The following is an 11466-nucleotide window of genomic DNA, read 5'->3' as shown; positions in this document are numbered from 1 at the left end:
GAATCCTGACTATCCTCATTTTATTTGTAAACTCAGAAAATCTATCTATGGTTTGAAACAAGCCCCTAGGGCTTGGTTTGCTAAGTTGAGTTCTCGGTTACTAGATTTAGGATTTCATGCTTCAATTTCAGATTCTTCTCTATTTATACTCTCTACTGCCTCTGCATCTATGTTTGTCTTAGTTTATGTTGATGATATTATTGTAACAGCCTCTCATACGTCTCTGATAAATGATTTTATTGATGCTCTGCGCCACTCATTTCCAGTTAAAGATCTAGGCATGTTACATTATTTTCTTGGTATTGAGGTTTGTAGACATAATTCTGGTCTCTTTCTTTCTCAGCAACGATATATCTCTGATCTCTTACATCGCACAAATATGCATCATTCCAAACCAGTGTCCACTCCTATGGCGACCTCCACCAAACTTACTGCAGTTGATGGTCCCTCTTTTGAGGACCCACAATTGTATCGTAGTGTGGTTGGAAGTCTTCAATACCTTTCTTTTACACGACCGGACATTTCATTTGCTGTTAACAAAGTTTGTCAATATATGCACTGTCCTCGTCTTCCTCATTGGCAAGCTGTGAAACGTATTCTTCACTACCTTCGTCTAACCACTTCCTTTGGTCTATATTTCTCTCCTACTTCTTCTTTTCAAATCACTGCCTTTTCGGATGCGGATTGGGCAGGTTGCCCGGATGACAGAAAATCTACTGGGGGTTTTTGTATTTATCTTGGTTCTCACTTAATTTCCTGGGGTTCAAAAAAAACAACCTACCGTTGCAAGATCCTCAACTGAGGCAGAATATAAGTCCGTGGCAAACACCACGTGTGAAATTCTTTGGTTACAATCTTTGTTAACAGAATTAGGAATTATTATTTCTGATATTCCTACTTTATTTTGTGATAATCTTGGTGCTACTTACTTATCTGTCAATCCTGTTATGCACTCACGTATTAAACATGTTGACTTGGACTATCATTTTATTCGTGATCGCGTTGCTGCAAAATCACTTGTGGTCAAGTTTCTTCACAGTAAAGATCAAATTGCTGATGTTCTCACTAAGCCACTCTCATCTGCTCGGTTTTCTCTTCTCCGATCAAGCCTCACCATCAAGATGGTCCCGCTTGTATCGCGGGGGGATAATAGCACACCAGAACGTGCTGCACTACCTCATACCAGTCCGCTGCACTCATGCCCTGCCAGCTCACCTCAACAGAATTCTCAACAGAATGCAAGGCCAAAACCGTGTGAGAATGATTCTGAAATTAGTAGAAAATGATTGTAGAAACATCTAGAATTTTCTGTAAAAATCCATTGGATTGTTCTCTCCTCTATAAATAGGATACAGCACCATGTATTACTTAATGTAGGAAAAATACTCTGTATTTCCAGATTTAGAATGATGGTCGCCCATAGAGGCATTTCTTCAAATGGCTTGTCTCTATTGCACAATATCATTCTCTAACAAGTTTTGACTTTTCTGCTCCTGAATTTATTTGTTTATTATTTTTTTGAGGTTTTGCTTTGTCTTCTAGGATATTCTTTGTTGTGGAATAGATATAAACTAAAAACAGTATACCTTAAGAACTTTGACGAAGGATTTAGCTCCTCTTTTTTGTTGCTCAATTTCTGTTCCTTTATATTGTAACTCTAGGCTTTGAGTAAACTAGTTGGAGGCAGAGGACCTGAGAATAATAGAGTGATAATTATCATACATCAAAGTTTTTCTTAAGGGAGTTTTGTCTCATTGCATTTCACTTCTGTGATCAAGGAGTACAGGATTCTTTTGGGATCGATCCTGATAAATTATGGTTGATCTCTGGCTCTATATGCCTTGAGTAATCATTCCTTTTTCCTAGGTCCTGATCTTAGATCTTATTTATTCTTCTATTCATGTTATCAAAGAAATGCTGAGCATAATCAATTGTACAAGTAGAAAGAAAAAGTGTTGCTAGTACGGTCAGTGGCTATATTCTTGCAACTCTTGTGTGAGATGATGATGGATGCCCATTAAGACATGCTTCAGTATAAGTAAAATCTAAGTTTCACATAATCACATGCTTTTTCAATTGACCCCATGTACAATTCATTCTTTTAATCTATCTTGTAAATGTTATCTATGTCGATAGAAACCATCAGTTCTTTTTTTTGCTTGGAAAAATAAAAATGCTAATAGTCTGTTGTCAAAGAATGTGATCATGATAATATTAATGATTATTTGGCTGATTATTTTTAGTTTTTCCATCACCGTTATCGTTCACTTCGAACTTTGACAAATATTCTTGTCACTTGATAACTTCTTCAGGCCTTGTACTACATTGTTAGTCCAGCTATACAAGATATTGTGACATTCCGAGATCCAACACTGGTCTTTAAATTTGGTACAAAATTGCTACATGCCCCTTCTTTCTGGTTATCTTTTCAATTAAATTCTATTAGTCTTGGTTTGATTGTAGCATCTTGGAGATGAGCAAGGTGTTTTCATAAAAAGAAATGTTGCAAAAGCAGGAGACTCATTAAGGTAGAATGGCTTTTTAGACACCTCTCCATGCACATTATGCTTAAGTTGTTGCAAAAGCAACTCCTCGCACTTTTGTTCTTAGGTAGTTATGTGGTAATCTAGGCTGACCACAGACGCATTTGGTTTCTGTTTACTCTGTGGGATGGATTGCTGACTGGTCAATTAGATGATGGATGTTACATTATGTTCATAATTTAACATATTGAATAGAACCAAAAGAAGCATTAGTAATGTTCAGTTCCTAAAATCTTACAAGTCAATCACGGATTGCTCTATGTCAATGGAATTGCTCAGAGAAAGATTTTATAGCAAAGTGCCCAACATACAAATCAAGTGTAACTGTATGCTCCTTGTCTATTACTACTTCGGGTTTCCATTTTACTTAAATTCTTTCCAGAATTTTGCCATGCCTACAGAACCAGGGATGTGACTAGTTGTTGTAATTATTTTTGTGGGAAGAAAACTTGACAAGTGATAGGTTTTGTAACTTGCTTTGTGGGAAGAAAGCATGACACAAGTTGTAGTTGTGACTCCCATTGCTAAAGAGAAATATGTGAGTGTTAAAGTAAAATCCAGGGAATTTGGTGAAAAACTGCCAAATAATTTTTGTGTGGTATAAGTACATATCTCTTGCTAACATTTATCATTTTCCATTTAATAATAGCTAGAGATGGCTGCAAAAATGTCAGAGCTAGAGCCTGAGAACAATACTAAAGAGGCTGCAGCAACAATCTTTAAGGAAGTTTTGGGCCACAGATCATGGTATGTAAGGGGGCTCAGGGAGATGGTTATTCCCGAGTCATCTAGACAAGTAGCTTGTGCCCAAATAGTAGAATTAACTGAATGTGCAGAAAGGTTTGAAAAAGCTGCTTTAGATTACAAGGGTCAGCTTGATGACTTTGAGCGAATGTCACGCTACTAATGGAGAGACAAGCTGAATACGACAAATTTGTGGAGAGATATGTGTCAGAGAGGCAGACCCAAGGAGAGTCTCATAGAGAGACTCAGGGACCTACATAGTTAGTTACTCATTTTGGAAGAGAAACATTTTTTTTTTTGTGAATTTTGGTAAGGAGATGAAGGTTAAAGTAGCATATTAAAACAAAATGCCTCCTACTTAGATAAGATTTTGTCCATCAGTTTACTCGTGTGGGGTAGGTAGATGGTTATTAGGTTTTGAGGATATTTTGTAGCTTATGTCAATGCACGTTTCTCTTACCACCAACTGGTCACTTGGAAGTTGTTAGTCATTTAATGTCCAATCAAACTGCTACAACAAGGTAAGTCATTAGTACATACATAACCTTTTTTTTATCCGATTATTAGTACATGGCCAAACTGTACTCTTTCTTCTTCTTCTTACTTTTTGCTTTTTATCTATCATTCATCGTTATTCTATTTTTTTTTCCAGGGTTGGGAATTTTACTTGCACTCGTGAATATATTGTCAAATGGTTGTACGAAGGAAAATTATATGGGCGAATGTGTGTTGGGAATAAGTAGATAATTGGATCATTACATATTTCATCTATGACGTTGAGGGATCTCAATTCTCAAGGTAAGTGTCATATTCTTAGATCTAATTTATGGATGATAAAGGACCAATGAGACCAGTTTTAAGCACTTTTGTCTATGAAGAAGAGTCTGGAAACGAGTCGTAAGGTTATATGAACTTCTTAACATTTAGGGACTAGTGCTGTTATTTTAAGCCCATAAATAGTTCCTTCACAAAGGTACGTGGTTGCTGCGTATTTTATGTTATTATGCATTTATATAAGTTAGATTTTGTATTTGGATAATGATTAAATAAAATGATTAGATGAAAAAGTTAAAAATTTGAAATTAAAAAGTTGTATTGGAGAAATGATTGAAAATACCTAAGTGTCCAAACAAGCCCTTAAAGCAACTTATGTGGGTTAAATAATATAAAAGCAGCATATCATAGTTTAACCTACATTCCATACAAATATCAACTAGCAAAAAAGCATAACAAGAATTTGAAGTAAACAGAACTAAAAATACAACAGCTCAGCAACAAAAGGGTAAGTACTGTTAATAAAATTGAAGCCTCACCCAACTGCTGGGCAATTAGATCAAAGTTAGTTTCATCCATAATCAAGTACTCCATATATAAAAATGATAGATTTATCTTCATAAACTTGTTGCAGAATTGACATGCTTGTTGGATAAAAATGTCTGCTTGCAACGATGAGCGAGTATTTACACAAAAAAACAATGATCAGTAGTTTGTTTCCCTCTCTTATAGTCATATTATATAATGGGGACAACTGTCTTGGAAGAGTGAGCATTTGAGGACTTGTTCTCATTGATATTTTATTTATTCCATGTCTTGGAAGAGTGAATGTTCTCTGATGGCTTAAGTATTGGTTCCATATCAACATCTATGTGGTTTTTTCTTATTACGGATTGGAAGAAGTTGGAAATATATATCATACAAAGAATTTACTAGCTTCTTCTCTTATGGTTTAAATATGGACCCTATATCAATATCTATGTGGTTTATTTATTTATTTATTAAGGATTGAAAGAAGTGGGCATTATATTTATCTTTACATATGAGAGGAGTTCCTTAATCTTAACAGAAAATATGTAATAAGTATGTGTGGTTGGATAGTTTTGGGTTCAATACACGTGCAGACACGGACTTTCATATTTGTTTTTCAGCAGGGATTTCTCATATTTGGAAGAGTAGTAAGTTGATAGCTTCCCACACATTTGTTCTTATGTTTTTAGATTTTACTTTCATCATCATTTGCTTCCCACACATTTGTTCTTAAGTTAAGGTTTTTGTTCTTCTATTTTTTTTTTTCTTTTTTCCTTTTTTGGAGGCTGTTTCTTGTTTTGATATGAACTTTAATTTTTTTTTATAGATTGCAAAGATATTTTTATTCATATAATTGGTTCTGGTAATATTAGGTGAAACTACAAGATGTGTCTATTTATCCATTTTTGCAAGTTCCATCATTATTAATGGTAACATTGACGATTCTTCTACATGGTAATCTAGCTAGGACAAGCAGCATGAGAGGACATGATTTTAAGGTGACACGCAAGGCAATTGATGTTGGAGATCTCTTTATATGCATTTAGGCTAATTTGATACCACTATTTATTTCTTAACAACCAACAGCATGCATCGCCAGTTGGTTTTATGTCTATCATTCTTGCAAATTGAAAATGTTTTTTTTTTTAATCAATGTTTAGTATCTGATCTGATTACTGGATGGTGGGCTATAAACTTATATGGTTGCAATATGATCATGTGGAGAGATGGCCTTTAATAGTTTGTTTGAACTAAATATAAAGTGATGGTCTTTCCTCATTTCATTTTGTTTATGGTGATTAATATAAATCCAAAATCTCATGATCAATTTTGTGTTCTTGTTTTTCACAGGATTGAACCAAGATATCAAGAAATACAGAGTAAAAACATTTCAAAAACTGTCAAAGATGGAATCAAAGTTAAACCCATATAGAAAGAATTCAAATTGTAAATTAATATTCCATTGTGACATATTGGATGGTATTTTGTAGAACTTAAAACAATGATAGTGGTGAATTTCAAATCCAAATCTAGCATTTTTTTTAATTTATTAGCAAGCAAGTGCCTATCATAAGAAAATAAATATCAGGAAAATGCTTCCGCAGAAATAAAATTTAACAGTCCAAAAAGCCAGCACCTATTTCCGACTAAAGAAAGGTAGCCGCAATAAATTATTTCCGGCGAAAAAATAGCCGCGAATGTTTTGGCAACGTGACAAATTCTTTTTGCAACATAATTTTATGAAATTTGCGGCTTCTCTTATTGTCACAAATATCATTTATTTCCGGCTAAGAGAAAGTAGCAACAATAAGGCTATTTCCAGCTGAATATAATAGCCGCAAATAGTTTGGGCAGTGGATAATGACTCTTTATAAAACTTTTTTGCGACAAATTTTAGAGATAGCTATTATTATTGTTGCAAATATCTTTTATTTGAGAAAGTAGCCGCATTAAACATATTTCCGGCTGAATATGATAGTCGCAAATAGTTTTAGCAATGGCTTATGACTCTTGACAAAACTTTTTTTGTGACAAAATTTGATGTCATTTTTGGCTATTATTTTTGTCGCAAATAATGAATTTTTGTGGCAATTTTCAAAATAACCACAAAAATTTATACTTAGCTTTTTAATGGCAGCTATTTGTTAGCAAATAAAAGTTGCAGCAAATAATTAATAGCGGCTTCTTTTTTATAGTATTTCTCGCAACTTTTGTTGCCCGAAATGAGCTTTATTTCTTGTAGTGGGTGGGAGTAGCATTTCTCTTAGTCGAATGACTGATCATCATGATGATAGATTCATGCGCCAATAAGCATTTCGCAGAGCGACCTTTATTTTTAAAGAGATCTGGGAGACCTATCTTAATTACTAGAATAAATATATATGATATGGATATTCCTTTTGGGTTATTTTACTCACTTGCATGGAAGTCGAACTTTACGTTTCTGAGGAATCAACCTCCTGCATGTTGAATGTTCTCTGCAGCTGCAAGTCTGATCTTCTCTGCTCAAAGAAGAAGAAGAAGAAAAAAAAAAAAAAACCTGTCTTTTTCTCTTCCTCTTTAACCCAAGTATATTTGCTTTTCTAAAAGCCATTGCTTGACGGTATGTGAAAACTCGATCCCTTAATATGCTTACTTATATGCTACGATTCACTGCCCAATCCCACAATTCACAGCAGGTAATTAAAACACCGCCCATCACCAAAAATTAAAAACAAAGACAATGGATAGAGACTGAACTATGGGCAATGGATCCAAAACATTTTGTTCATAACATTTCAGCCCATCACAAAATCTGCACCATCAAACATTTCAACCCATTATAAACCAGCAAAATCAGAAAATCCTGCTATCTTGTGTTCGTCTCCGTATCTGGCAGTCAATATAAAAATGTGCATTGGCATGAAAACTGTGATGTTTCTGGTAAAATTCTGGTAAAAAGTGCTTCTTCATTTTTCTACACGATATGGAAGCATCATCCTGCACTTCAGTATTAACACATGAATTTGCTACTTTTTCTAGAAATAACAGCACCATAAAAAAATGGCCATATAGTTTTATGGAAGAAGCCAAATCCAATGTACTAAACATGAGAGGTGAGAACAGAGTTATACCCGCTGAAAACACTCATACACCACCATAACAGAGTTACACACATACACACCAGAGTATTACATATTAAATATGAGTAAACTTGCTTTGTCTGAACACTATTAATGACCAAAACATCACTCTCTTCTCAATATACGAATATAGAAATAAATGCATACAAATTATGTGTCTTTTGAATCGACCCAGGTTGTAGCAGGAATGAGTTGGGACTCCTCCACCCTAACTTATAGTTATTTCTATTCCATCATTTTTAAATTATAAAAAATAATAATAATTATCTGCACAAAATTTTCATTTATTTCTTTATATTTTCCCCTTTCTCAACTAAACGAGTTTCAGGCAAGCTAAGCGTTTTCGTTTTTCTTCTTTTTCTATTCTTTTCGTTTCTCCTCTCTTCTGGTACAACTCACAAGCATCGGAAATATTCTTTGAGGTCAAACACTCCCTTGAATTACAGCTTACAAAAGAATTATAAAAAAGCAAACATTAACCTATTTACTGTTGCTTGCAAGTTCAAACAGAACCTTAGAACCCCATATCACAGCATAAATAATGCTAGCACAATCCACAACTACCATCATTAATTATTGAGTGTCGACTCAATAATCCACATTCACGAAATAAATGTGTCCTGTATTACTAAGGCTGAGTTTTTTTATGAAATTTTATATCATCGTCTTAATTTTCTAAGGCTGAGGTAGTCAGATTTGGGACATGAGTTACTCTTTGAGGCCATATAAGGTAGTTCCATGGGTACATGGAATTCTCAATATTTTCTTTTTAGATGGATATGGACAAATGAATCATTTTGATAATAAGAGCAAATCCAAAGAGTAAAATGATAATTGAGGAGCAAATAAGAAACGAATCAAAATCAAGGACAATTACCATACAAAGTTTCTGAGACGTCTCCATAACATGTTGAACTAAAACTGAACTCATGATCTTTAGCCAATGCCACTTTTGATTATGTCAAAAGTACTCACATCTCCATGGTTATGTGAAGCCCTTGAAATTCTATCTTCCCTTGGTGCGCTCTAACAACATCAGGAACCTCATTTTGATACTTACTCACAAATTTCACCATGAATTTCTTCTCGGCCATTGTGACCATAGAAACAATGCCAATATCCTCCTTGATCAACCCCTTCAACATCAAAACTTGCATAACTGAACACCTTGGAATAATCCGCTTCTCCAAGCTATGCATTAGAAGAGTCGGAGAATTGGAGATCGAAGAAGGCTTCATCTTCAATTCGTTCACAAAGAAATCCATCATTTTCTTGATCTTCTTTTCCGAACATCTCATACACAAGGGTTGCCGCTTGAATGCGGCATAAATCTCATCCTCTGACAAACCATAACTTCTAAAAGCTTCCACCTTCTTCTCCCACGTTGTTTTACTATTTAGTGACATGGACATGGTGGCTAGAAGAAATTTCAGACAACTGGGATCAAAACCCAAATTCATAACTCCACTAACAATCTCACTAAACCGATTGCCACAGATAAACAGTGATGATGGTCTAATAAAGAAGACTTTCAAAACTAATGACTGGGGAACACCATGGCTTATCAGAGTTGCGATGTTGGGCTGTAGCATATGAACCATGTTTGATTCGAGAATTGGGAAGCATGCCTTTATAGCCTCTAAGACATTCTCATCAGTGCCAAGAACCCGCCTAAGCTCTTGAACACAGGGAATGATTTGTTTTTCGAGGCTCCTTGTTAGAATATGAGGCCGAGAGGATAAAAGCTTTGCAATTTCAAGATCTGACAAGCCTAACGATTTGAAAAACTCCAACTTTGGCTTAAAAATCTTCTCAGCATTATACAAATACAATTGGGGAAGCTTCATCGTCAAAGTTGTTATTTGCTTATCACTAAAACCATGTGCCCTAAAAAACTCGACAACAGCGTGTGCATCACGTTCTAGCACAACTGGGTTTTTGCTAAGCATTTTGGCGAGACTAGAGCCAGAAAACCCCAAGGATTCAAACACTTCCATGTTAGGCATAAGGGTATTGTCCAAATCAGCCGAAAGCAATAGTGGACGAATTCTAATTAAGTTGCTGATGTGGGTCTGCGTCAAACCGTGATTTCTCAACAGGTCAAGAACTGACTTGGGATTCTTTACGTTCTCAATGTTGAGCTTCTTGGAATATGAAATGGCCGATTCCAAGGAAAACCCACATGAATCTTGGAGGAAGGAGACTGTCAGAGATTGTTGGTCCTTGGAATTAGGAAGTTCTGAGGTGGGTTTGAGGGAGGAGGTTGAGAAAAAGTTTGCGTGGCGTTTCGAAGGTCTGTGCCTCAGTTTTTGGGGCAATTTTGAGCAAATGAAACGTAGCATTTGATTTAGTTGAGAGAAAAACTAATTGATTTAGGAGATAAGTATGAAGAATGGTTAACTAGTTCGAGATTTGAGACTGAGTTGCCTGAATCATCGCCTCCCTCTTCTTCTGGTTTGGAAAGGCTCTAACTTTCACGGGGGAAAGTCTGCAAGACAAGGAATTCACAGCTTGGCTTAAATCAACTGAACGCCCATCGACCCTCTTTAAAGCATTCTAAATTTCTAATGAATTAGCTAAAATTAAATGATATTTTTGATTATTTTATTCACATAAGTCTTTATATTAAACTATTTATTTATTTTTTATATAATAATAAAATAATATTAATTTAATATATTTATTTATATCATATTTTATCATTATATTAATTATATGTTAATTAGTAATTATATTCTAATTAAATTATTGGTTAAAAAATTATATTTTTAATGATCATTTAATATTAATAACCACAAATGTCTGATTAAATTTATCTAAAATTCAATATAAATGCCAAAGAATAAATTCAATATAATGCTAATAACATTTGCTGACATTAATTGCTGCAATAAAAGCTAAAGAAAATGGGAGTTTTTTGAGAAAATGTTGAGGAAAGAGATAGAGTGTTATCAAAAAAATAAATAAATAAACTAAACATTTGGTCATTGAACAGTTCATATCAAATTTGACTTTACTTTTACCAATGTTGTAGCTAAAAGCCAAACTTTTTAACTTTACATAATCCATTATAGCCAACTTTTGGTCCGTAATATCTAAAAGTGACTCTTTTTTTGCATATGCATATTTCATTAAGAGTGCTTTTAGGGATAGAGGGTTGGCTAGTACGAACCTCCTAGGCTCTCACGACTCACGGGAGTTGCCTAACCCTTCGCTCGAAAGAGTGCTACCGACCTCGAGTGGTGACCGATCTCTAAGAGCACTCTAGTTTTATAAAAGGGTCGCGCTACTGTGCCGCCTCCCAACAATTGCTGCAGCTGACCACCTGACGTGGCATCCACGTGGCAATAAAAAAAATAGATAAGAAAAAAAGAAATGAAACAAAAATGAAATCGATTTTGAATGCATGAACGGGTGAAAATCACATTCAGAACCCTTTTACCCTCCAGTCGCTATGTCCTCCCTCGCCATCCCCGTGGCCATCCCATCGCAGAACACTGTCGCGAGTGGTTCCGTCGCCGACCACCAGTTCCCTCCTCCACAAGAATGGGCCCGCAACACAGATCTTCTACCCTCTTCCCCAAGAGCCTTCCGTCATGATGGCAAAGCTTCCCTCCTGCGCGATTGCGTTCCGTCGCCAAACATCAGCTCTCTCTTCATTTTTGGTTTGTTTATGGTAATATCCACCAATTTCTCCCCATCAATGCTAAATTTCTTCTCTTCACAGATAGACGTCAGATGCTAAATTTATG

The 11466-nt window shown here is 35.3% G+C and overlaps 1 protein-coding gene across 1 annotated transcript; it reads right to left on the bottom strand.

Moving 5' to 3' along the window:
• Nucleotides 1–7197: 7197 nt before the first annotated feature.
• LOC122288944 lies at nt 7198–10200 on the bottom strand. The gene is made up of 2 exons (XM_043095782.1): nt 8592–10200; nt 7198–7571 (listed from the first exon to the last, which is right to left on the bottom strand). The coding sequence occupies exon 1, from the start codon at nt 10054–10056 to the stop codon at nt 8686–8688; it is 1371 nt and encodes a 456-aa protein (XP_042951716.1). The 5' UTR covers nt 10057–10200; the 3' UTR covers nt 7198–7571; nt 8592–8685.
• Between the last annotated feature and the right edge of the window lie 1266 nt (nt 10201–11466).

This window comes from Carya illinoinensis, chromosome 12, assembly GCF_018687715.1.
Source record: "Carya illinoinensis cultivar Pawnee chromosome 12, C.illinoinensisPawnee_v1, whole genome shotgun sequence".
NCBI classification, from domain to species: Eukaryota; Viridiplantae; Streptophyta; class Magnoliopsida; order Fagales; family Juglandaceae; genus Carya; species Carya illinoinensis.
The sequence above is the reverse complement of the archived record's forward strand: the minus strand, read 5'-3'. Positions and strand labels throughout refer to the sequence as shown.

Coding starts and splice junctions, on each gene's coding strand:
- LOC122288944 (XM_043095782.1), bottom strand. CDS start 10,056: ATGCTACGTTTCATTTGCTCAAAATTGCCCCAAAAACTGAGGCACAGA.